The sequence below is a fragment of the Malaclemys terrapin genome, chromosome 3 (assembly GCF_027887155.1).
Source record: "Malaclemys terrapin pileata isolate rMalTer1 chromosome 3, rMalTer1.hap1, whole genome shotgun sequence".
Lineage (NCBI taxonomy): Eukaryota > Metazoa > Chordata > Testudines > Emydidae > Malaclemys > Malaclemys terrapin.
In genome coordinates, this window is record NC_071507.1 from 72445404 (window position 1) to 72472369 (window position 26966).

A 26966-nucleotide genomic window follows, 5' to 3' on the forward strand; every position below is an offset into this window, starting at 1 on the left:
TACAGGCAGCTTTTTCTATTCCACATTCCTGTGACCAGCTCTGACCCTAGGTATTTCAGAGGACAGCACACACCTGTGCTCTCAGCCCTATTACATCGTACTCCAGCCCTAGCTCTCATCTCTCATCTACAGTAAAGAAGTAAATATCTTATTTTGAATGGTGGCAGTCTGTATTTGAGAAATATCCTTCCTTAAAAATAAATAAAAAAAGACTATGTTGAATAGAAGTTATATTGAATTACTGAGAAACAGACCTTTCAATTTCATTTTTCATATGTTTTTGCTTTAAGGTTATAACTTTTTGTAATTATATTTTGACACTTGTTACTTTTAACACCCATAACAACTGTCACCCATCAAATCCAGGCGGTTGCTAATTTTATTTTTTGAGGAGGTGGCAGGGGAGTTGTAGGTGGTTTTGTTTTGGAAGGATTTGCCTAAGAGGAAAGATTTAAAAAAAACCCTTTAAACATTTTAAATGACACCTGAAAGGAGAACCTGTGGGAACAGCCCATTATCAGAAGTCCTTCATAAAACATGTATGCGTTTGGATTGGCCAGAGAGGGTAGATTACAGTTCATCCGCTTCAGATAATTCCTTTCCCTTCATGCTAGATTTCTTGGAGTTTAATTGTTTGATTTCAACACAAAGGACATTAGTGTTACTGCACAACCTGATGACTGCTTATGTTGGGGGTGGCAGGACTGAGGGGATGTGTATGTATACACACATTGTAATTTTCTTACAAATAAAGAGAGTTTTAAAGAACTTAACGGTAACAGAAGAGTTCATTTTCAAGCAATTCCCATCAAAGCAGTTTTTTAAAAAAAGATCATGTACACTTTTGCAACCCAGGCCTTACTCCTGGGGGAATTTTCACCACTGCGCAATGCAGAATTTTGCAGAAATTAACATTATACACACAGAATTTCCTTTCTCCACCAGAAATGGGCTGCTGGACCCAACAGAGCCCAGCTCGCCCATATAAGACACTGTCAAAGGGAGGGAGCTAGAGGTTTCCTGGCAGCTGCAGTTCCCAGCATGCCCTGAGAGGAGATGGTGGTGCGCAGGAAACTCCATGCAAGCCTGAGACCAAGCATCAGGCTGTTTTTCCCTCTGGCTCGCTGGGCGGGGGAGGAGGTTGGGTGTCTAGGCAAGGGGGAGGGTATAGGTGGGGAGATGGGGTACAGCTATCTGGGCCGGCAGGCAAGGGGGTTTGGGTGTATTGGCTGGAGGGGCACTGTGGCTGGGCTCTGGGGCAGAGGGGTTGTAGTTGTCTGGCCCCCTGGCTGGACTCTAGCGTGCGGGGGTCAAAGAAACAGGAACTGGGTTGTCAAAGGGGTTTCTTTAACTCTCTACTTCTGGAAGTAATTTTGTATGTGTCTGTATTGTTACAGACTCACTTGCTGACAGGTATTTTGAAATAAATTACCAAAATAATTGCAACTGGTGTGGTTATGTAGTGTTATGTTGACAAATAACATTTGCAGAATTTTAAAATATTTGGTGAATTTTTTTTTTATTTTTTTGGTGCAGAATGCCCCCAGGAGGAAAGCCTTGCACAGTTCTTGTGCATGAGAAACAAAGTGAAATTAACTAGGAAAAAAGTGAAATGGGATGTTTTCATGCTCCACCAGAGAGAAATTCCAAAAAAGTAAACATTATAAATGGTGAAGAGCAAATTCAACATAAACCTCTTTTAGTTTTACTAATCTGGAGTGTTCTTAGTAGAATCTCTGGCCTCAATCCTCCAAGCTGTTAACTTCAGTGCCTTCATGGAGCCCTAATGAATTCCAATAGGGCTCTGAGTACTCAAAGGGTTTTTGTGTAGAACAGCTTGAAGAACTGGGGTTTAATGCTTTATTCTGAAGGCTTTTTTAAAATGAAAAAATGTAATTATAAAACAAAAGGGAAGGCTTAGTGGCACAGCATACAAATACCTATGGCAGAGTGCCACAAAGACTGTATCTGCTCTTGCAGCACACAGCACGATCAACGAGAGGGTAAATTTTTCAATAAGGGCCAGATTGATATTGACTTATGTTGACCAATACATTACACATGAATAGTGCCACTGAAGTCAATGGGACTACTTATGGAATCAGAGACTAGGTGTGAGCAAGGGTATTGCAATCTGGACCCCAATGAACTATAGTATAATGTTAATTTCTTGAATGATTATGCAGTTTATGCTTTCATTAATAAAACTAATGGCAAAAACAGAAAGCCAGATTTGTCACATGCACCCTAATGGAAAGACAACACCAAACTACAATTCTGAGGTAAACATTGCCTTGGAGAAAGCTATTTTATATGGTTTTAGGGAATGCTGTGCTAAAAAAGAATTTTCTGAAACTAGATGTATAAGATAGGATGGAGTAAGTCCCATTCTGGGTCTCCACTACCAGAAACTTCTTCCCTGGTCTGAGCTCATGATATAATCTGTTCCCCTCTACTGCCTTATTGAAGCCACTCTGTGAGAGAGTAGACACATTGGGAGGTCAAGGGAGAACAATGAAGTGAGCTGTGGAGTAAATCCAACAGTGCTCAGAGAGAATAAAAAGCATGAAGCCTTCAATTTTTTCCACTTGGAAAGGTGGTGTATCACTCTGCCCCACTGAGTGACTGGGCAACAAAATGGCAGATGAAATTCAATGCTGATAAATGCTAAGTAATGCACATTGGAAAACATAACCCCAACTATCCCTATAAAATGATGGGGTCTAAAATTAGCCATTACCACTCCAGAAAGAGAGCTTGGAGTCATTGTGAATAGTTCTCTGAAAACATCCACTCAACGAGCAGCAGCAATCAAAAAAGAGAACAGAATGTTGGGAATCATTAAGAAAGGCATAGATAATAAGACCGAAAATATCATACTGCCTCTATATAAATCTGTGGTACGCCCACATCTTGAATACTGCGTGCAGATCTGGCCACCCCATCTCAAAAAGATGTATTGGAATTGGAGAAGGTTCAGAAAAGGGCAACAAAACGTTAGGAAGCAAACAGCTTCTGTATCAGGAGAGATTAATAAGATTGGAACTTTTCAGCTTGGAAAAGAGACAACTAAGGAAGGATATGATAGAGGTCTATAAAATCATGACTGGTGTGGAGAAAGTAAATAGCACTTCCTTATTTACTCTCTCATATAAGAACTAGGGGTCACCTAATGAAATTAATAGGCAGGAGGTTTAAAACAAACAAAAGGAAGTATTTGCACAGTCAACCTGTGGATCTCCTTGCCAGAAGATGTTGTGAAGGCCAAGACTACAGCAAGGTTTAAAAAAGAACTAAATAAGTTCATGGAGGAAAGATCCACCAATGGCTATTTGCCAGGATGGGCACGGATGGTGTCCCTACCCTCTGTTTGCCAGAAGCTGGGAATGGGCAAAAGGGCATGGATCACTTGATGATTACCTGCTCTGTTCATTCTCTCTGCGGCACCAGGCATTGGCAACTGTTGGAAGACAGGATACTGGGCTAGATGGATCTTTGGTCTGACCCAGTATGGCTGTTCTTGTATAACTAATACTTAACTTGACTGCTGAAAAAAAATTACCTATTTTGCTAAGCTAGTTTAACATATCATTGATTGATGGTGAGTGAGAAAGGAGAACAATCCATCCTGTTAGCTGTAGGATGTCTGGAATTTTCCTGTTCTAGAGCTTATTCTTTGCAATGAACATGTAACTGCCAGTGCTAAAAAGAGTGAATAAAATAGTAAAAGGAAAATTGTGAGTGGTACACCTCTACCCCAATATAACACGAATTCCGATATAACATGGTAAAGTGGCGCTCCAGGGGGGCGGGGCTGCGCACTCCAGCAGATCAAAGCAAGTTCGATATAATGCGGTTTCACCTATAATGCGGTACGATTTTTTGGCTCCCGAGGACAGCGTTATATTGGGGTAGAGGTGTATAAGCACTCCTTTCTGTTAAAAAAAAAATATCAAGTACAAAACACCAGGATTGTGTACCCATAAAATACAGACAAAAATATAATCATTTGGTAACTGATCACTTTAAGTTATATTTGTTCTCCATCAACCTAACACTTAAAAAAAAAAAAAAAAAAAAAAAAAGGAGTATGACAAGATACCATCAGAGCTATAATACCCCTCCTCTGCAATCTTATGAGTTCTACCCAATACTGAGTTTACTCAAAACTGAGACCAGCCCTCTCCCTGCTGTGGTGGTGGTGGTGGTGAAGTCCCCAAACACTTAATCCCACTCTCCCACCCAAAAATCACATGACACTGGAAAAGGCTATTTATAGAGAATGTGTTTTAGGACTGTGTACGTACAATTGCATTACTGATATTAGGCCAAGTCCTGCTCATTTGAGCAATCTCATTAAAGTCAATGGGACTACTGGTAGGAATTGGCACACATACCGATGTGCATATTACTGATGTTTGAGTTTCTTGGCTACTTGTGCTCCTTTTTGATAGTGAGAAATAATCTGAACAAGGATGAAGCAGTTAATGAAAAGGAAAAGCAAGCCAGCCAGCCAGATAAGTAAAAAGGTATTCTTTCCTTTAAATTCCAGAAAATATGCAGGTGCCAGCCATAGTGCCTGTCCAAGAAACCACAGAAGGAGAAGCAAAACACCCCGCTGCCAGGACATTCTCACAACAGGCATTACAAGGGGCAAGAGGCAGAGGTACCAAAGAAAATATTGGGATGTGCACACTTTGTTAAAACTTACAAAAATAGCAGTATGTAGGAAACAACAAAAGACAAGGTCCTTGTAATAGGCTAAAGACACAACTAGAAGAAGGAGCAGCTGTGGCAGGAAAGCTGCAAGTCCTAGGGCAAAACTCCATTCACTCTCTGCAGTCAAATACAGCATGTAGAAATAGGGGGAGAAATTATGACGGATATCCCTCCTGGTCAAATGGTAGAGGTAGGTATGTTCCAAAAACTCCCAACCATAGAGATAATAAAATGAAAGGCTCAAGGCTGCAAATGTCAATCCACTAACCGCCACAAAAAACAATACATCACGGCTCAGCAGCCTTAAAAAAAGCTGCCAGAAGTGGTCCACAAGAGAAAACTTTGATTTTTTTAAATGGACAGTATCTGTTGTCCCTTTTCCACAGCATCCATTATTCTGTAGATGAAGGGCTACTGGCAGGGCATAAGTCACTGGGTAAATTTTCATATGCACTGAAAAGCCATACAATATAGCAGATTTCACTATGTTTCCTTTTTCTATGTAATACATGGTGGCAAGCACAAGTACTGCTACAAGAGACTCTGCATTTCCTCTGCTGGACACAGCCATTGGTAGAGGATTGAGAAGCCAGAAAGCACAGTACCCGAAGGCTTTGCTGGTGTCCACTCCCCTGAGCAGCAGGATTTGGTATATGAGGTATGCAGCTATTATATCACCAGTAATGAAAAGCAGCTTTCCATAAAGAGGCGTAAGGTAGATGTTTGGAGTTAAGATCCAGCCCAGCAGAGGGGTGTAGCGGTAGGTCGCTCTTCGGTATGGGGAGCTCCCCTCTGTTACGAATCTGGCGGCATCTGTGAACACGTCATAGTCAATGTCCGTATATTTCACCAGCATGGTCCTGTCTTGATAGACTCCGTAAAAGACTAGAGCAAGTCGGAGGACGACAGCCGCGCCGATCAGCACATCCCTCCTCAGCAAGGCCGTGGCCACTTCTTCCCCGAGAGTCTGGTGCGATGGCATCGTTGTGTGTGTGTCACAGGGCAACTCCAGAGGCCGACACCGGACCGACCCTCTGCCCAGGCTGCTGCCGAATGCGAAGCTACCCTCGGCCTTTCCGCCCCTCCCCTGATACCTGCGGGCCGCCCCGGGGCCACGGCGAGGGGCGCTGCCAGCGGGAGCGGGGGCCGGGCTGGGGCTGGGGCTGACCAGGGTGGAGGCAGGGCCCTAAGAACCCGGGACGCGCGTTCCGGCCCGGCGCTAAGAGGCGGCGGCCGGGCCCTGCGGAGCCCCCGGGCTGGGAGCGAGGCAGTGCGCGCCCCCTGAGCGCGAGGCGGGGTCGGTACCTGGCCTGGCCGGGCAGGAAAAAGGCTCCCGAGCTGCCCCGCGCTCTCGCCGCGGAGAAAGAGCCCAAACCGCCACTGCTTCCGCGTTAGTGGGCGGGGCACCAGAAAGCCCCGCCCCTCCACTAGCGACAGAGGAGGCAAGCGCTGCCAGGAACGGCGCATGCGCATTAAAACCCTGACACAGCTGCACCTCCTCCCAATATTCAAGTTTCAGAGTAACAGCCGTGTTAGTCTGTATCCGCAAAAAGAAGAACAGGAGTACTTGTGGCACCTTAGAGACTAACAAATTTATTAGAGCATAAGCTTTCGTGGACTACAGCCCACTTCTTCGTATGCATCCGAAGAAGTGGGCTGTAGTCCACGAAAGCTTATGCTCTAATAAATTTGTTAGTCTCTAAGGTGCCACAAGTACTCCTGTTCTTCTTCTTCCTCCCAATATTATTATTAATAACAATAAGCAGTACTCACCCCCGGGGATATTTCTTGCTGCTTTTTTGCAGCACTCTGCAACTCCTGATCTTATTGTACAGAGATGAAAAAAAATAAGGGACTGTTGGGAACCTGTCCTGTATCTCATTTCGCTCCCCCAGGTACCCACATTCTACCTGGCTGAAATTTAGGTATATCAGAAATGAAGTATCATGGAAGTTCGGCTACAGTGCGAGATATTTACACTGAGGGAATGGATTTCACAGTATTATGTTTCCTGTATTAATATTTTTGGGGGTTTCTCCTTCTTCGGGTCTCCGTCACACATTGTGTGGCATATTTAGGCTTTGGCAGGTTGAAAGCCACACCAAGGACAGGGCTCTGTACCATGTTTGGGATTTTATCCCCTGTGTCCCTTTCTCATTGTATCACACAGAGAGGAGCTGCCTGATGAGTGGAACCCTCCTGCGCACCATGTAGGTATATGGGAGGCTGCAACGGAGTGTGTGAGATAGGTGCAAAGAGGCAGTTGTTAAAAAGCTAACTTCTCTAATACCAGGAGCTCTCTTCTTTTTCTGTCTTTAATAACAAACAACAATTTTAATGGTGGCTGTTCCAATGGGAATAAGCCAGCAAAAACTTAACACAAAAATCTAGATCACATTAACTGTGTAATATTACAACAGTACACAAGGGATTTATTAACATCCCTTTTTCTACACAAAATATGTGGCCTCCCTTGGTGGGCTCAAAATGTGCTCACTAAGCCACAAATTGTGGGATTAATATCTGCTCTACGCACCAAAATATGTAGCTTCAGATCCTATAGTAATTGGGATGGGGCATCAAAAATATTTTAATATCTTATCCCTTGTTGGGTTCAAGACAGCCACTTATCTAAATAATATATCCCATGTCTATTTGTCAGTTACTGTACATTTCTGTTTCAGGCAGGATGCTACCTATTATGACACTATTCTTGCCATGTCTCTCCCTTCCTCTAGGATTTTGCACAACTCTTTCTTGCCACCTTTTATTGGAACATAGATTATCATTTCCACTCCTTTGAGAAAATATCTTATTGTGACAAAACTGATTCTTTCCTGCCAGGTTAGATTTCAAATAGAGTTTGGGATTTGAAAGCATGAATATACAGTTTGGTGTGACTAAGATCAATAGTTTAATGGTACTGGATTTAAAAAAAAAAAAAAAAGCCTTTGCTAATTCACAGTGCTGTGAAGTCTAGCTTTGGCCAGGTTCTGTTATCCATGCTGAGGCAATACTCCCATTGATTCAAAGGGAACAAGAACTGTCTGACTCTCAGCTTGTCTTCACTCCAGGGGCTATAGTGGCATGGCTGCATTGCCTGGTGTAGATGCAGCCTACGGCTATGGAAGGGGTTTTTTACATTGCTGCAGGGAATCCGCCTGCCTGAGCTACAATAACTAGGTCATCGGAAACATATTTCCATCGACCTAGCCACATCTACAGCAGGAGTCAGATTGGCTTAGCTATGGCACTCACAGGTGTGGATTTTTCATACCTCTGAATGATGTAGCTATGCCAATCTAAATGTTTAGATCAGGCCTGTATGAAAAGACAGCCCCTTCCTGGGGCCCTCCTCCTGGGTCAGGCCGTAGCATGAGCAGTGTGTCTGCCTCAATTTCTCCTTTCTTCTGTAGACCCCCAGTAACACCATTCAAGCTTGCTAAGCATAGATAGCCCTCTGCAGGGTTAAGTTATTACAAAAAGAGTCCCACACCTGTAAACCGGAATCCCCCAGCATAGTCCAAACTATATATTCACTCTTTCAAATCACAACACTCCAAGTACAGCTCCATGTCTCTCACCGTGCCTCCACTTTCCAGTACAGCTCCAGCACATCTCAACACACTTCAGCCCAGACAGGGTGTTTCTCTCCACCCTGTTTAATCCTCAGGTCTGGTTCTAGCTCTCCCCTACAAAGATCAGCAGGCACACCTCTTCATCAATCTCCAAGCCTTAACCCTCTCTGGCCATCTAGTTTCAGCTCTCCAGCTCAGTAAACTAGCAGGCATCTCCGTCTGCTGCTCGCAGCTCTCTCCAGTCATGGCTTTCTAGCCTGGGGAAGTTTGTAGGTGACCCCTCTTAGCTGCCTTCCACCAGTCTGATGTGAATCTTCCTTAAGGGGCACTTCCTCCCTGAAGCTCTCAGCCCAGCTTTGCTAAGCTCTCTACCTTCAAGACTCTACATTCTCACATTTGGTTCTGAACTCTCTAACTCTAGGCTCTCTTCTCCCTTGGTTTGGGCTGTCTCCGATGTACAACTCCCTGGGACAGTCCCATCCTCCTCATTACAGCAAATGAGGTCACACCTGGACTGAAACAGGAGCGCAGAGCTTGATTTCATTTGTGAGTGTTTAACTGGATCCTGAAAAAAGAAAGGGTAGATAACTGCCTTCAAAAGAGGAATGAGGTAAATAGAATAGTGAGACTGCTTCAACTACTGTTCTGTACCAGTGTGATCAAATGATATTTTCTGAGCTAAAGAAGCCATTGATTTGACTTATCAATAATTTAACATCCTGAAAGAAAGCTTGAAGCTCTTCAAAATAATTAAGATTCTTCCTTTGAAGCAGTTTGCTTCAGGAGTGGTACCTGCATGCTAAACCTAATTGATCATGATGTATAATGATTTAGAGCAGGAAGGTAGTTTTATTAAAACCATGAATCTGTTGTTTCTGTAAAACATTGTTTTTTATTTATACAAGCTACCAGGAGCCACTTTTATAAAATGTCAGGAGATAAAACTAATAGAACCATTAAGACTGACGTTGGTTGACTTCATTGCACATGAAGGGACAAGTAAATTGTGAAGAAGAATGTGGTTTCAGCCACAGTGACACATAAAATATAAACTGAATAGAAATATTTATGCATTCCACAGATATTTTCCTTTATCTTTCAGGTCCTTGCTTTGTAAAGTCTCAAAGTCTGTGCCTTTCAGATGAGGTCTTAAAAGCTGAGGTCCTGTCTACTCTGTATGTACATTAAAGATTCCATTGTATTTTCACAATAAGAGGGTAAGAGGTTTTTTGCCCTGATCTCATCAAAATTTTCCCTCTTCATATCTTCATGCTGTGTTGGTTGCTACCGTCTCCCTTAGAAGTAGAAGCATTTCAGTGAGGTGGTGTACAAAGACAAAGAAATTGTTTCAAAACCCAGCTACGCTACTGTTGTTGTTTAACACTTCTATTGTGATAGCCTCCTGGAGACCAACCAGGTTGGGGCCTTATTGTTCAAGGCACTATACAAATATATAGAAAATGAGTTTACAGTCTAAAAGACAAGGCATAACAGGAGGATGACAAAATCACAGAGTCAGGGATGGAGAAGATGCAGTAATAACAATGATAGAAAATGTGCCCAATGCTTAGTCAGTCAGGAGCAGTAATCACAATTCACCACCCGTCTGGGTGTTATCAGGTTGCTGTTTAGTGTGTGCATTATGGAAGAGTTTTGAGGGGAGAGTTGGTGGTGGCTTTTTGCATTTTGACAGCTTTCTTCAAACTAAAGCATCACAAGGGGAAATGTGGTTGGCATCAAGGCCAGAAAGATGATTACAGTAGTCAGGGGTCAAGATGATGGGGGGCCTGAACAAGAACCTTGGTAGCCTGGACAGACAGAAAAGGTCGAATGTTTGAAATATGATGTAGGGAGAAGCAAAAAGTGGCAGCATTTACAAAACAATCACTTAAAAGCAAGGAAGTAAATGCTGAACAATATGTGGTCAGTGTAAGGTCTATTATAAACACATTATTCTTAGAAAATATTAAAGAAATGCACTTTTCAGCATACCACAACTTCAATTCTGACCTATGGAATGGTTTTCATGTATTTTGTTATGTTAATTTTGGAATCTAAATATTTTCTTTTGAGGGATACTATTAAGTGGAAAATACTGTCATTTAATATATTTGTCAACTGATAATAGAGTTTTGGGAAAGTAATTATAATAGTTGTTTCTGAAAAGTAATATAGTATATGTAGTTTGATGGGAAATGGTTTATGGTAGGTTGGACTTACATTTCAGGCTGTCTTTCTCTACTCTAACTTTCCATATAAATTTGAATTAAATTCAAGATCTTGGTTTTTATCTTCAGGGTGCTGCATGGCCTAGGCCTAGGATATTTTAAAAATTGCCAAAATCTCCTCCAGGATGAAGACCATGGCCGATAACTACATTCCCCTGGCACAATGGAACTCTCTGCAGTAAGGGTAATACTCGACTGTGCAGGAGACAGAACTGTCTTAGGGGCCAGCCCAAGATTGTAGAATGAACTGCCCCATAAGCTAAGGACCATCAAAACCCACCACCTTCCCCTCCAAGTGCAAGGTGCCTTTCTTTGGCATTGCCTTCTCTAACATAGACACAGATCAATATATATTTAAAATCAACAAAACACACCAAATATATAAAAAAATACAAAACCCCAACCAAAGAACCCCTAAAACCCTACCAGAATAGGACACTCCACTCGACACATTTCTGCTACTGGGGAGCGGATGAGAAAATAAACATGTGACAGATGTGTAGTCACATGGCATAATACATTATTGGAAGGCACTCAGAAACTACAGTGAGGAGTGTGGTGCAAGAACCTATGTAGAACAGAATAGTGTCACAGGGTGGCTGGCCCCTTTAAGGGGAAAAGGTGCCTCAGTCCACGCGATTTGTTCACCTCTCTGGTGGGTAATAATAAATGAGGTAATGTGATTAACTCAGGCCAGGCCTGGAGATATAAGGGAAAGAGAGCAAGTCACCTGGACTCTTCTTTGGGGGGCAATGCACTCATATGGGAGGATGGTATGCATCTAAATAGGAGGACTTGGTCTGTTAGGTTGAACAGAAGCCTGAGAAGCTATGCATTGCTTGAGAAGCATCTGTAAGGAGCAAGACTGGCTCTTGTAGGGGATAGTAATACTGTATGGGTGCTTCAGCTCTGGGAAGGAAGGCTGGGGACTCCTTACTGAAGGAAGAACAAGAGATGTCCCTGAACCCAGCTCTGGGAAGCAGGGCTGAGGAGGTCTCTTGCTTTAAGGAAAGAGATCTCTTTGAACTGTGGAGCCAGTGGGGTGAAGCTGGTGTGAAGCATTAATGTGTGCAGAATAAATAAACTGATCCTCCTCCAGAAAGGGAATGTTCTAAAATACTATGGACTAGGTGAGTTATTGGAGAGCCCTGTGAGAAAGAACAAAAGTGAGTCAAAGTGCTGCAGAGCTACTCTAAGCCATAAAACGGTGTTTAGGAAGTAGCTGATAGAACTAACTTGTACATACTGATGTACCTTATTCAAAATGGTCTTGTGGCCAGCTTCTCATATTATGGTGAAAGAAGTATTTTGGGTTTGGGGTCAGAGTTAAAGTTATGGCAAAGGTGGTCACTTCCTACTTCTCTGCCAGGGTGAATGATACAGTGTAGTTTACAACACTAGTTAGTAAAGCACTTAAAATATCTTCCTAGAGGAAAAGCACTAATATAAATGTAAGATGGTCATTATTACCTAGAGATTTTTCTGTGAATGTGTCTAATACTGTTGGGTAAATCTATACACTTATTTACACCCCATGGTAAAAAAGCTGTCTATTCAGACTTCTAATGGGAAAACAATTTCTGTCACTTGTTTAAACTGGTAGGTTGTAGTTTTTTTACACACAAGTTAGCAGGTCTGGTTAAAAGATAACTTGTGTCTGAAAACTACAGCCTACCTTGTCTTCAGAAGGATTTTACAATGAGACCTAATGCATGTTGTTTATCTCATTGTAAAAACTTGCCTTTTTTGGCATTTAAGATGTAGCTGATCAGTTTCAAAGCTATGTAGCTCATCATGGTAGTATCTGAGCACCTCCCAATAATGTATTAAGCAACATGACTAAACATCTGTCATGTGTGTTCTCTCCTCCTCTTGCCAGAGGGAGAAGTGTGGTTAGTGAAGTGTCATGTTTTAGTAAGGTTTATTTTATTAAATATATGTGTAAACAGGGTCTGAATGAGCTATCACCTGACATCTAGTAATGAGCTGGGGAAAAAGACTTCAGGAGCAGACCATGTTTGAATAGATATGTCTATTCTGCTTAGGTATGCAGCAGATGGAGCTTCTTTGCCAAAATGATTTTTTTTTTCTAGTTTGGGTTACAAATCCACTCTAGTATTTGAATGTGGATAATGAAATGTTATCCTTACTGTACAAGTAAAGGGCAGCAGAACTATGCTTAGCATACCCTGATTAAGAAGGTCACCCTAAACTGAACCTCACTTGCTAAACAGGGAGTGGTGATGCCAAATCTCAGCGAAGATGAGTGGGTGTGGATTCTGTCTAGGGAGTCCTAGATGCTATTAGCCCTGTTCCTGTCCTCTGTTTAATGAGAGAGAGATGATGAGATTAAATTGAGTCCTTGTTTCCAGTTGATGATTCCTAGAGCTGACATCACTGCTGAGCAGCTCTAGGAGCTAAGCTTTAGACCTGGTGTGGGGACAGTGAAAGACAGCACAGAGACTGTCCTGGCTTTGTGGTTCTCCACTACCTGCTGAACTCACTAAGAGCTGGGTTAAGTGGCACAACCTCAGAATGTGATGTCCTGGGGGCAACAGCAGCCAGCGGTGGCAGAGAAGCAGTGGCAAATGTGAGCCAGTTGCAGCAGAAGCATTGCCTGATGCATCCTGGGGTGAGAGGTTGACCCCATGAATGCACCTCTGATCTCTGGGTCTTCACTAACCAAGGATAGACAACTGTGAGTGGGGTGTAGCAGAAGGAAAGGGGAGTGTTGTGTTAAAGGAGCATTTTTTCATCAGACTTTCCCACCTCAAGGTGGGAAAGTGCAGCAAAGGACACTGACCAATGTACAGTGAGGTCAGGCTTGCTTATGGTCGTGTGCTTTTGAATGTGGTTGTTTTGTTTTCCCAAGTAAATACTTGGTTCCCTTTCCCTCTTAATAAAACTTCTTTTCTTTATACATAGACTCAGTGCTTGCAAGTGGGGAAGTATTGCCTCTTCCAGGTGTCCAAGGGTGATACATTTTCCCAGATTACTGGGGGGGAGGACTCAATGTGGTTGTATTCTGTATTGCTAAGAGGGACCCCTAGATATTGAACCCATCCCTTGTTGCTGCTTACTCTACCTGGCAGAATGGTTACATTAGTGTTGCTGTGTTTATATGACAGAAGGCAAGGTCAAATCCAGGTGGGAGGAATAGTGCTGACCTCACCTAGCTACATCGTGGTAAAAACTAACTGCTTCATATCTCCACTAAGTTTACAGAAAGATAACTGTTATTATCTTGCTATTTAAAAAAACACCTCGCCTTATTGGCAGTGAAAACCTACCCAAAAATTATGGGGCAGCCTAGACTTTAATTCAACCAGCTACCTCATATGACAACTACACCCTGCCTTATCTCCACTAGGATTTTACCTTGAGTTAGCTGACTTGAGTTAAGAGCACACACCCCTACTTTTTTTTTTCCTCTTCAGTGAAGACAAGGCCTAACAGAGGTACTCAACCTCATCGCTGCCAGGTTTAGCCTGTGTTTACTCCAGAGAAGGATTCTAGGGAGAGGAGATTTGGGAGTGAGCATGTTAAAGAGTGGCCAATTAGCCAGCAGGGAGGAAGTGAGGAGGATTTGGATGCACAGGAAGAGGTCCTGGGAAGGGGAGAGGGTTGTTTGGGATATGGAGCAGATGGCTCCATTTTTGAGGGATCAGGGCTAGGAACCCATAGTGTGTGTGTGTGTGGGGGGGGGGGGGGGAGGTGTTAATTCTTTCTATGCTGCTGTCTTGTGAGGTGGTAGGAAGGGAAGAAGAAGAAACTGGTGGGGGCCCAAGAGGGCTGGAAATCAGCCACATGTAAAGCTAAAGACTGTTGGTGAATAGGCCTGACCCTTGGAGGATGGACTATAGCAGGCAAGAGACTAGTGTAGACAGCTGATTCTGGTGTTTTCCTTTGGACTCTGATATAACTCCAGACAGGGTGGGCTTCTGACTTAGCTAGAGGCAATCACACCTGCCTGCTAGGGTCTCTGCAAAAATCACATGCTCTTGTCCCGCCACCTAAAGTATTTGTGTAATACACAGGGGAAACTGAGGCACTCACACAGTATTCCTACAAAACGTTAAGAAAATTCCCACTTTGTCATACTAGTCTATACCAGTGTTCTCAGTATTGCAAAGATCCACCTTGTCTGCTGTCACCCTAAGTACTACCCTATAGTATCCCACTTGAAACACCCCCATTTTATTATTCCCCACCAACAACTGTATTTTGAGATGCATCCATTACATAGTCTTAAACCATTCAATATCTGTTGTATTGATTTTTTGTATAGTACTAATTTCTTTTGGTCAGAATGTCAGGCAGTACTTCAAATGTTTACAGCAGTCTAAATATATTATGTCAACACAATTACTTGAAGTACCCAAATGTGATTTCATAAAAAGGTCACACTTGATAAGATCTTTTTTCCACAAAATGTTGGCTGGCATTAATTATGCTATCCTCCTTTATTTCTCTTTCGATTGAGTCCTTTATCATCCATTCCCTGATTTTGCTCTATAGTAACACAGGTCATCCTGCTTACTCTTTTTTAAATATTGGCATGATATTATCTCTTTTCTCATCCTCTTGGAACTTCCCTGGTAGGCCAAAAGCAAGGAGCAAAGACAGAGGAGCCTAGTACATGAAAAGAAACTGAAGTGGTGAGACTGCAGCAGAGCAATCTGTAGTCCTTTGCCAGATACAAAAGGGATTGTCATTTATTACGCTCTCTTTTTATTTAGGACATAGCAAGTACCTGCAGCCTGGCCTTGTCTTCCACTAACTGCTAGTCTAGTAATGCTTTCTTCATCCCATTTCCTTTCCAACTCCAATCACCTTATATCGTCACTGTATTTACTTGTGACGTTTCCCTGTTTGGGTGCTTCAGCTCTGGGAAGGAAGGCTGGGGACTCCTGACTGAAGGAAGAGCAAGAGACGACCCTGAACCCAGTTCTGGGAAGCAGGGCTGAAGGGGTCTCTTGCTTTAAGGAGAGAGACCTGTTTGAACTGTGGAGCCAGAGGGGTGAAACTTAGATGCTTGGTGGTGATGTCTGTAGATGGAGGTGGAAGAGAGACGGGTGAAAGTAAGCCGGTATAGCGTACCAGTAAAAAGTGGCCGCCGAGGCTGGCCCGTACACAGCTGACTTTAAAGCGCTGCCGCGGCAGCGCTTTAACATAATTGCCCCTTTTGCCCTCCCACCCCGACTGCCGAGGGGGGTGTGCAAAAGGAGCAACTGCCCCAGGGCCGGCGATTTAAAAGGGCCCAGGGCTCTGACTGCCGCCGCCGCTACCACAGCAGCAGCTGAAGCCCCAAGCCCTTTAAATCGCCACTGGAGCCCAGGGCAGCGCAGGCCAGGCAGCGTGGATGGGCTGGTTGCGGGATGCTGACCCTCCCAGCTCTGCCCCTTCTGCCTGAGGCCCCTGTACCGGTAAGTGTTCAATGTTACTTTCACCCCTGAAGAGAGAGGACAACCATGGCAAACATCTTTCCCTTTATCATGTTCTTTCTTCCCATTTGGCTGGTGAGCATTACCTCATCGTAGTTCCTGACTGACCAAGGGAAGGGGGTGACTCATTCGAAAGTCCAACAGATCCTTTGTTGCTGCCTAGGCCAGTGTCTTTTGTTCTTGTGAGGCTGGGCTGGGTTTGTACCATACGTGCCCTGATGAGGTGTGAACTGCCCCTCTGTTCCTGGAGAGTTTTGGCTGGGCTTGTTTTAAGCCTTGAGGACACATTTTCAGTCTCATAACTATAGATATGAAATTACAACCTATAACATTACAGTAACAACAATGCTCAGTGCATCATGTGCCTTCCAAAAACACCCGACATGACAAACTTTGCATTGGATACCACACAATCTTATTAGAAGTATGAACATAGGGGTGCAGGGAGTTCCCCCGAGATACAGAGTATCACATTACTGGGGCGGCATTCCGCTTTTTGCTTCGGCAGTTGCGCTCTCAGAGGGTTTTTTTTTGTTTGTTTGTCTGTTTTTTCGCTTGGGGCGGCAAAAAACCGAGCGCCGACCCTGGCAAGAATGACTTTTTTATCAAAAAATTCTCTAATAAACGCAACAGTCAGTTTTGGCTCCTTTTGGAAATAGTGCTTTTATTTTTATGGTTTGCTAAAATGTTTTAAAATTTATTTTAAGAAAGTAATGGTGTAGTTCCCTGTTTTCACCTTTGTGTGCAGACCTGATTAATGAAGTAGAAAATCTAATAATTTGATTTCTGTATTGCTGTGCCATTCAACAAACCTTAGACGTAACTGTCTTGTCTCATGAATTTGTTCTAAGTATCTCCGAGTTGTAGTATCATACTTGTTTTTCATAGCCAGGTCCATTACAAGCAGAGAACATTTGTAATATAATTATTTTCTCATGGTGGTTGGCAGGCTGGAGGCCTTTTCCCCCCACATCTCCCTTTTTTACTAGTGACATACTGATCTGTCCACTCCGTGTTATGTTTTCGTAGAGTGCACAGAAGGCATGTAGACAATAGTAGGGGTTAGTTCTCTTTTGAAGGCTTCTTTAGCTTTCCTTGATTCCACTAAAGGCATACAGACACTAACATTCTGCTCTTGCTGAGGAAGTAGTTAGAATGACACCTCCCCTTTGCAGAAATAAGGGTAGTGTTTCACAAGCCTGTTCAGTAGTGGGTAAGCAGGGCCTGTCATAGAGGTGTGAGAGACCCTATTAACAGTTTTCAAGTACATACAAGGTTGTTACAAGGAGGAGGGAGAAAAATTGTTCTTGTTAACCTTGAGGATAGGGCAAGAAACAATGGGCTTAAATTGCAGCAAGGGCGGTTTAGGTGGGAAATTAGGAAAATTTTCCTCGCTGTCAGGGTTGTTAAGCACTGAAACAAATTGCCCAGGGAGGTTGTAGAATCTCTGTCATTAGGAATTGTCTAGTTATTACATAGTCCTGCCTTGAGTGCAGGGGACTGGACTAGTTGACATACTGAGGTCCCTTCCAGTCCCACACTTCTATGATTTTATGAATATCTATGGACAGAGAGAGAGCAGGGTCCACTCTTCTTCTCCCTTCCATCAACTTGCCATAGTTCTTTGAAATTTACGCTAAACTAGGACAACACTCAAGTACTGACTAGGGTGTGATGGCCCATTATAATTCAGTATGCAGTTCCATTTGTGGGATTATGGAGTTAGTCAAGTTTTTCATGGGGAGGTCTTTGCTCCATTTACTTTATGTAGGCTCTTATTAACTTCTTTTTGAAAATCCAAGCAAATTATGTTCACTGAGGCGCTTATCTACATTTCCCTGAACTTCGTCAAGAATTCTGAAAGGCTGTTGAGGCTTCATTTTCTGCTACAAAAACTGTATTGGGTTGGCTAATTGAAGTTTAAGGAAGTATAAGCATCTCTTTTTGTAGAGATGCATAGCTCCCGAATCGCCAGTCCACAGGCGCGGCAAACTGCTCCCATGGCTACGAGGCAGGAGTGACCTTCAATCCAGCGTTTGTGTTTGGGAAACTTATTTGGCTGATTTGATTGTACCCTCGCAGCTGGTGTTCACGCGCTCAAGAGATGGGTTCGTTATCTTATGTGCATGTATACTGCCTGGCTCTTCTATGCGCAAGAATGTAACCACTAAGAAGAGTTGTAAACAAAGTAAGGAGAGAAATAAAAACCCCAGGAAAGGTTTTCCTGGGAGGCTTTTTGCAAGAGGCTTGTAAAGCTCTCTAGCTACCACAGACCTGGCGTTCTGTTTCCTTTCCTGCGTCGTCACCACAGCTGGTGACCCCGACGTGATACCCCTCTACTCACCGGCTGGATACGCCGAGCGCGCCCGCGGCTGTTTGCCGCCCCTTATTCGTGAGTATGGGGGGGAAACTTTCCAGTGCCCAGAAGGAGCACGCAAGAGAGTTACAAGAGATTATACGACAGCGATCATGTGTCGCTGTCCCGGTCGCTCATATTGAGGACCTCCTAAGGGAAATAGATCGCCAGTGCCCCTGGTATCCAGACTGCGGGTCATTGCAGCTTTTTGATTGGATACAGATTGGGATCACCTTGTATAGTAAACCCCGTGCCCCAGTTCAGTGCCTGCTGCTCTGGCAGCGTTGTAAGGAGGCACTGGAGGGGATCGGCCCCAACAGCCCCAAGCCGGTCCCCCTTTTGCCCCCAGGTGATGGGCCACCCCCCTCCTGCCCACAGCTGACCCTCCCTGCGCCGCCGCCTGTGGCGGCGCCCCCCTGCCTACCGGTCGGGCAGGGGGGCGCTGTCGCCGCGGCGGTGCGGCAAGCGCGTGAGGCCGGTCTCTTGACCGATGAGGAATCCAAGTGTGGGTTCGAGGCGTTTCCCGTCTCTTGGCGGGATAATGGAAATGGGGGGCAGATAGTGGACTGGGAGGCTCTCCCCTACTCAGTTCTGCGCGAGCTCCGCAAGGCAGTTCGTGAGACCGGGGTGCGGTCCACTTTCACCCTGGGGATCTTGGAAGGTGTGTCAAACGGTTACTTCTTGCTCCCCCAAGATTGGAAAGACATGTGTCGCATGGTGCTGTCTCCCGCGCAATACGTTGTGTGGGATAGCGAGTACCAGCGAGAGGCGCTTGCAGCAGCAGCGCAAGGTGGGGGGGCTTATCTTGCTGAGCAGTTATATGGCACAGGGCAGTTTTCGAGCATCCCCGAGCAGGCGGCAGGCACGCCCCGGGTAGCTTTTCCCATCATTGGCCAGTGTGTCCGTCGCGCGTTCCGCAGGGTCCCCGCTGCAGGCGAGTCCTCTAAGTCCTTTGCGGTTACTCGGCAGGGTGCCACCGAACCATTCCACCAGTTTATTGACCGCCTCCAAGAGGCAGTCCAGAGGCAGATTGATAACCCGCAAGCCCAGACTGAACTAATGATAAAATTGGCTTACGAAAATGCCAATGCAGACTGCCGCCGTGCCATGCAGGCAGTGGTCGGGCGCCCCGGGTATACCCTGGCAGAATTGCTGCAGGCGTGTGCTGACGTAGGCACTCAGACCCATCAGATGGCCCTGCTGGCAGCTGCCCTGCACAAGGGGCAGAAGCCTCAGGGGAACTGCTTTAACTGCCAGAAGCCCGGACATTTTTGGCGGGAGTGTCGGGCCCCTGCGGGGGGCATGTGTAAAAACAAACCCAAGCCCCGGACAGACCAGAGGCCCCGCACGCTGTGTCCGAAATGCAAAAAGGGCTACCATTGGGCTGCGCAGTGTCGCTTGGCCGGGGGTGACAGCCGGGTCTTGGCTGCTAACCGAGACAACCCCCCGGGAAACTAGTAGGCGGGCCTGCGACCAGCCCGAGACCCAAGGCCGCGCCCCTCTCCGTGCACGACGCCCCCGCCGCCACAAGGGGCAGTGCGGGGATTGACCTTGTTAATCAGGAAAATATGGATATCACTCTCCCCGGGGAGGTCCTCCTCATGCCGTCCCAGATTCAGGGCCCGCTGCCGGAGGGCATGGTGGGCCTTGTCCTACCCCGCTCGTCCGCCAGCAAGCAGGGCCTGTTTGTGGTGCCTGGGGTGGTGGATTCGGACTATGGTGGAATTATCCATGTTCAACTGTGGAGTCATCTCCCGAAACGGCTGTTTCAGGGAGATGCCTGGGCGCAACTCATACTTGTGCCCTACTCCCTTCCGGCAGGGGGAAGAAACGTTCCCCGAACCGGAGGCTTCGGGTCCACCGACCAGCGCACTATTCACCCACAAGTGGCAGCAGTTGTTAAAGACATTGGAGCACCCCAACCCAAACGCATTTACTGCCTCAACGATCAGCCGTTCGAGGGTGTTATCGACTCTGGGGCAGACATTACCGTCATTGCCGCTGCGCAGTGGCCCGCCCATTGGCCCACAGAGCAGGCTCCGGCAGTTTGGGGTGTGCGCGGGGCACAGGACTCACAACGAAGTGCCCGATGGTTGGAGGTTAGGGCGCCCCAAGGCATCCGCCGCGCCCGTATCCGGCCTATCATTCTCCCCGTCCACCTCAACCTGTGGGGCCGTGATTTATTGACACAGTTCACTGCCACCATCCATATCAATGATTAGGCATACGGCCCTCCCCCTCCGTTGGCTCACTGACGAACCCGTATGGGTTGCGCAGTGGCCGCTTCCTTTAGAAAAGCTGGAGGCCCTCCAGCACTTGGTTAATGACCAGCTGAAGGCAGGACGTTTGGAGGAGTCCACTAGCCCCTTTAATACCCCCGTGTTTGTGATTAAAAAGAAATCTGGCAAGTGGCGCCTCCTGCAGGACCTTCGCGCCATTAACAAAATTATACAGCCTATGGGTCCCCTGCAGTGTGGTACCCCTAATCCCAACCTTATTCCCTGTGATTACCGGTTATTTGTAATAGATTTAAAGGATTGTTTTTTTACCATCCCCTTGCACCCTGAGGACCGGGTGCACTTTGCCTTCACTGTTCTGGTTTTGAATCACTCCCAGCCCACTCCACGCTATCAGTGGAATGTGCTCCCTCAAGGCATGTTGAATAGCCCCACCTTGTGTCAGCATTTTGTTGCGCAGGCCCTACGGCCCTTCCGCGCAGCACACCCAGATGCCTTAATTTACCACTACATGGATGACATCCTGGTGGCTCACCCCGTCCTCCCTGATGACTGGCTGGACGAACTGCGCCACCAGCTTGCGGCGTGTGGCCTGGTTATGGCACCGGACAAGATCCAGCGTCAGCCACCCTTTTTGTATCTTGGTCACCGCATGCTCCAGTCATATGCCCGTCCAGTTTGTCCCGAGTTGGTATTGCCCAACCCTCTTACGTTTGTACAGCTTCAACAGTTATTGGGGTCCCTTAATTGGATTCGTCCTTTTTGCCCTCTGACTACCTCCATGCTGTCCCCTCTTTTTTCTGGCCTTCGGCAGGGCCGTCTCCCCGGAGATATCATTCCCGTTTCCCAGGAACAGCGCCAAGCGGTCACCCTCATTAACCAGACCCTGGCCCAGGTGTGGGTCGACCGCCGAGAAAGGGAACAGCCCCTTTTTGCCATTTTGCTTCCCACACTCTCACAACCGACAGCTGTCCTCGCCCAGGAGGGGGCGGCAGCGCGTCTTCGTTTAATTGAATGGATTTATTTGACCCACTCCCCTCCGCATACTATTCAGACACTCCCTCAACAGGCCGCAGAGCTGATTTTTAAAGTGCGAGAACGGTCCCGTACCCTCTTGGGTTGGGACCCCGTTGCCATTATTGTCCCCATCCCGGCTAAAGACTGGGAACGCACTGTCTCTTGCAGTGCCACCCTCCAATTGTCTCTTGCTGACTATGTTGGGGAAGTTAAATATCACATTCCCCCTGACCCCCGTCTTTCATTCCTACAACAACGTTGCCTTCACCTCCGGCCGTCCTTGTCAACCGTCCCCATTAAGGATGCACTTACCCTTTTTACGGACGGCGGCCCAACACGAGGTGCGGTCAGCTGGCAGGTGCAAGGCACTTGGCAAGTCCGCTTTACCCTGCCTCAGCGCTCCCCACAGCGCGCAGAGTTGGCTGCTGTCATCCTGGCCTGCCGATGCTTCCAGGATGACCCTTTTAATTTGATTACTGACAGTCTTTATGTTACTAATGTTCTTAAGTCTCTTCCAGGTTCCTATGTGTCGCCCTCCTGTGATGACAATTTGTTGGCCCTTTTTCTTACCCTGCAACAGCTCCTTTCCTCCCGCTCTAGCCCACTGTTTGTGGCACACATTCGCAGTCACACCACACTACCGGGCCTATTAACAGAAGGCAACACGGTGGCCGACCAGGCGGTCAAATCGGTGGCCTCAATTTTTTCCTCCCCAATTGAAAGCCACGCCTTTTTTCATCAATCCGCCAAGGCCCTTGCCAAGCAGTTCACTCTCCCATTGTATCAGGCGCAGGCCATTGTTCGCCAGTGTGACCTTTGCGCTTCTCTCTCCAATAGCCCGGAGGTAGGGGTTAACCCTCGTGGAACCTCGGCCAACCAGCTCTGGCAAATGGATGTTACACATTTCCCTCCCTTTGCCCCCTGGCAGTATCTTCACGTGTGTGTAGATACCTTTTCCCATTATGTGTGGGTCACCCCCCAGAAGGGTGAGGCCTCTCGTCATGTTATTAATCACATGATTCGCGCTATGGCAATCATGGGTCACCCATCCCATCTTAAGACCGACAACGGCCCCGCCTACTGTAGCTCGGCCTTTGCCTCCTTCTGTACCACGTGGGACATTGTCCACACGTTTGGTATCCCGTATAACCCCACAGGCCAGGCCATTGTGGAACGAGCCAATCGTGCGCTCAAACAAGCCCTGGTCCGCCAAAAACAGAAAGGGGGGATTCCCGTAGGCCTTCCTCCCCGCCAGGAATGGCTGGCTGCAGTGCTTTTTACCCTGAATCATTTGAATTTGACTGACAACTACTCTGCAGCAGAATGTCATTTTCGCAGCTACCAGGCCTTGCCCCGCCCCTTTGTTAAATATCGCAAGGCCCCAGACCCTCAGTGGCATGGCCCAGTGCCCCTTATAACGTGGGGACGAGGGCATGCTGCCGTTTCTCTTCCTACAGGTCCGTTGTGGGTCCCGGCGCGTAACGTCCGCCCGTGGCACGGCGATGGCCTGGCACCAGGGACTATCGAACCCCATTCCACAGTTCAACCTACATCTGCAGGATCCCGAGCGTCCTCGCCAGCGCCCCCCGCGGGGGCCCCCGCAGCGCATAACCTGGGGACAGGTTAAAGCCCTTTCATTGCAGGCCGAGCAGCTGCGAGTGCAGCAGCAGCTAGAACCTACCGCAGAAAATTACCTTGTGACATTGTTAGCTTGCCTTAATGCTAATTCACTCCTTATTTTGTGTGTATTGGGGAGTTTCCTGTTGGCCCCTAGCTGCCAAGGCGAACCCCAGATGGAGCAGCGGCTGCAGTTTAACACCTGGGTCCACCTGGCAGAAGTATTAAATCAATCTGATTTCTGCCTGGCCGTTGCCCCGGAAATGCAAGGTCTGTTAAGTACCTGCCTTGTTCCTGTCTGTAAACCACCCAGCAACATCTGGGGTGTGAGACAGTGAAAGAAATGTGCTGTTTTAAGCTTGCTGATAATAGTTTTGTATGCAATAGCAAATTGATATGCTGAAATGTTATGCTTAAGTCATCCGCCAAGACGTTTTTCTTCCTTGGTAGGATTATATTTAGTTATAGCCACCCTTAGAGTGGATGAAGACCCTTTTATAGTATGGGGTCCTAGTTTTGATGTTTGACGTTTTACTTTGCTGCTTTGTTTAATGTATACCCAATCTTGTGGCATTGTGTATGCTACCCTGCGAGAGTGTTTTGTTTAAACACCGCATTTATAAAATAAAACAGGGGGAGATGTAGAGATGCATAGCTCCCGAATCGCCAGTCCACAGGCGCGGCAAACTGCTCCCATGGCTACGAGGCAGGAGTGACCTTCAATCCAGCGTTTGTGTTTGGGAAACTTATTTGGCTGATTTGATTGTACCCTCGCAGCTGGTGTTCACGCGCTCAAGAGATGGGTTCGTTATCTTATGTGCATGTATACTGCCTGGCTCTTCTATGCGCAAGAATGTAACCACTAAGAAGAGTTGTAAACAAAGTAAGGAGAGAAATAAAAACCCCAGGAAAGGTTTTCCTGGGAGGCTTTTTGCAAGAGGCTTGTAAAGCTCTCTAGCTACCACAGACCTGGCGTTCTGTTTCCTTTCCTGCGTCGTCACCACATCTTTTTAAGGGAGAAAGATAGGGGAGAAATGCTAAAATGTAAAAAAGTAAAAGCCATTTTAGGGAGTTATCTACTAAGTGAAAGTACAAGCAAACATTATTTAAACATCTTCATTTCTAGGAAAGAGCAGTGCAAAACCCAGAGTTTCACCTGCTTCTTTATTGTCCTTCACATTGCCTAATAGCTGCTAGAAGAGACCTCCATTAGCAGTTCTGCTCATCCCTTTTGTTAGGAGGAAATTATCTATAGTTCTTCACACCTCTAATAATCTATATCTTCCTTTCCATTCAGCTATCCCCCTTTCTTAATTAAGTCCCATATGCTGCAAATAGACCAGGTAACCTTTTCCACCTTTAATACAAAAGTTCCCTTAGTAAAACCACATTGTTTGCTTAAATCATTCACAACATCAACAACACCTGTAACAAGATGGCAATCCAGTGATTAAATTACATTTTCTGAAAGACCAAGGCCCCAAGGTCAAAGTTCACAGTACTGGTATAATAAAAACCCTGCTTCCAGCCTGGTCTGTACTTGAAACAGTGGCATAACCATGGTGAGTGGTATTTTTCCAATTTTTTTTAGCATTAACAAAGTTGTTGTTTATACTTAGCAGTATAAAGCACCTAGAATAATATATGAATTATTGCACTGTACACTGGTTCTTTGTGTTGTGTAATGTAACATTGTTTTAAACATCTGCTTTTATTTTTTTTTTTAATTTAGAGCAACAGACTGGTTTGGTCTTTCTGGGGAAGAGGATGCAAATCACTCTGATTATAAAAGCAATCTCTTATACAACATACTTCATGCTGTTTCATAATATTTTCCTGTTCCTGGATTACTCTGGGATGTATAAGTAAAAAGAATGAACAAAAGCCATTCGTACCCTTATATTCATATAAATCCCACAACCATTCTGCAGAAACAACTGTAATCTATCTCACGCACTTATATACCCTTATCCAGGTGTTGATTACACAGTATTTAGAGCACACATTTAGACACAAAATCATAATATATATTTAACTGTTACAGATATTCCATGACACATACTATTGGTCTACACTATCTTATATATTCTGTTCTGAATCAGTTTGTACAAAATCAATAATTCTAATAGCCGCACTGTTTTTTTTAAAGACAAACATATTAGGGACTTTAGTGACCTAGAACAGTTTCGCTTTGAGATATGGAACACAATTATCAGTATCTCTCTGCTTGCTACCTAATTTCCCTAAGCATGAGGAATATCACCTAATTCTGATGATCTAGTGCATTTGATGTTTTTTTTTTTTAAACTGTTCTAACTTTATAAAAGTTTGAGAAAGGTAATTCATTTCTATTTGGTTTGTTCAGTGTATTTTCTACTGTTTTGTCCATCTGGGTTTTAAGTGTCTCAAGAGGTGGGGATTCTATCTTTTTTTCCCTTTGGGAAACAATTCTCTAGTCAAATACATCTCTTTGCCAGGAAACTTTTCCTTACTATTCAGACTAAATAGATCTGTTAATAATTTCATCCCATTATTCTATAAATTTTGCCTGGGAACATTTGTTCTTTATAAGCCTATGCTATTTATTGTTCTTGATTTATCACCCTTTAGATATATTATGTAACTCTTTTGTTGTAATACATTTTAATAGAGAGAGAGAGAGAGAAGTTAGACTTATAGGAGAATAATTGCTAGGTTCATTCTTTCACTTTCTTTGAAAATCTCTAATACACTTGCTGTCCTCCAGTTTTTTGGTTCCATTTTAGGCAGCAATACAAATTCCTGAAAATTATCGTTGATGAGCAATTTCACCATAGTTACTGTTTTTATTTAATATTGTTATTGCAGTAGCAACTATTGGCCAGGGCCTCATTGTGCTAGGCACTATACAAACATTACAAAGAGACAGTCCCTACCCTGGAAATGTACTTCTAGCAAGTATCTCTCAGTAGCTTTCCATTAGACTATGCATTCTCTTATGAGATCAGGCAGTTTCCCGCTTCTCCTATGTTTGTCTAGCTGTTTCTCACCCTGACTCTATTTGGTCAGTTACTTGATTTAATTAATAGGTAATGGTTGTATGCTATTTGCATTTTGCCTTTTGTCATGGCATGCTCTAAGAATGTAATGCTTCTCGTTCAACACATTTATTTGTTGGTTAAGTTGAAACACTATTTGGTGCTGAATAGCTATGTCTCGCTCTTTACTTGTTACACATCAGCAAATGGATTGAAATTATACACCAAGTTCTTTGTACATTTGTTTTTGGTTACATCTTTAAACTTCATTTAATTAAGTGTTGACTCAAAGCTGCAGCTTCACCATTCAATCTGTTTACCCACTGTGATGGGGTGTATACTGTACCCCGTACTGGCAGTAAAAGCATTCACGGGAGCCTGAAGGCTCAGTTAGTCACTCAGTGGCACCTGGAGAGTGTGGAAAGCAAACTTGTTATCAGACCCAGCTTGGGGAGGCATCCAGAGCAGTGAGAGAGGGTTAGGAGTAGGGTGACCAGACAGCAAATGTGAAAAATCGGGACGGGGGTGGGGGGGTAATAGGAGCCTATATAAGAGAAAGACCCAAAAATCGGGACTGTCCCTATAAAATCAGGACATCTGGTCACCCTAGTTAGGAGAAAGTGTCACCTGGGACTCCTAAGCCTTGGGATCCTCTCCTGAGGCGGGAACTGTAACAAAAGGCTAGGAGAAATGCTGAGAAACCATTGAGGGGAGTGAACCCACCAGTGAACCTTGATAAATGTGCAGGAACCA

General features: G+C 45.2%; 1 protein-coding gene across 1 annotated transcript; it reads right to left on the reverse strand.

Moving 5' to 3' along the window:
• Positions 1–4074: 4074 nt before the first annotated feature.
• Positions 4075–6091, reverse strand: PIGM (phosphatidylinositol glycan anchor biosynthesis class M). Its single transcript, XM_054024349.1, has one exon. It carries the CDS (start codon positions 5699–5701, stop codon positions 4409–4411), a length of 1293 nt encoding a protein of 430 aa, XP_053880324.1. The 5' UTR covers positions 5702–6091; the 3' UTR covers positions 4075–4408.
• Between the last annotated feature and the right edge of the window lie 20875 nt (positions 6092–26966).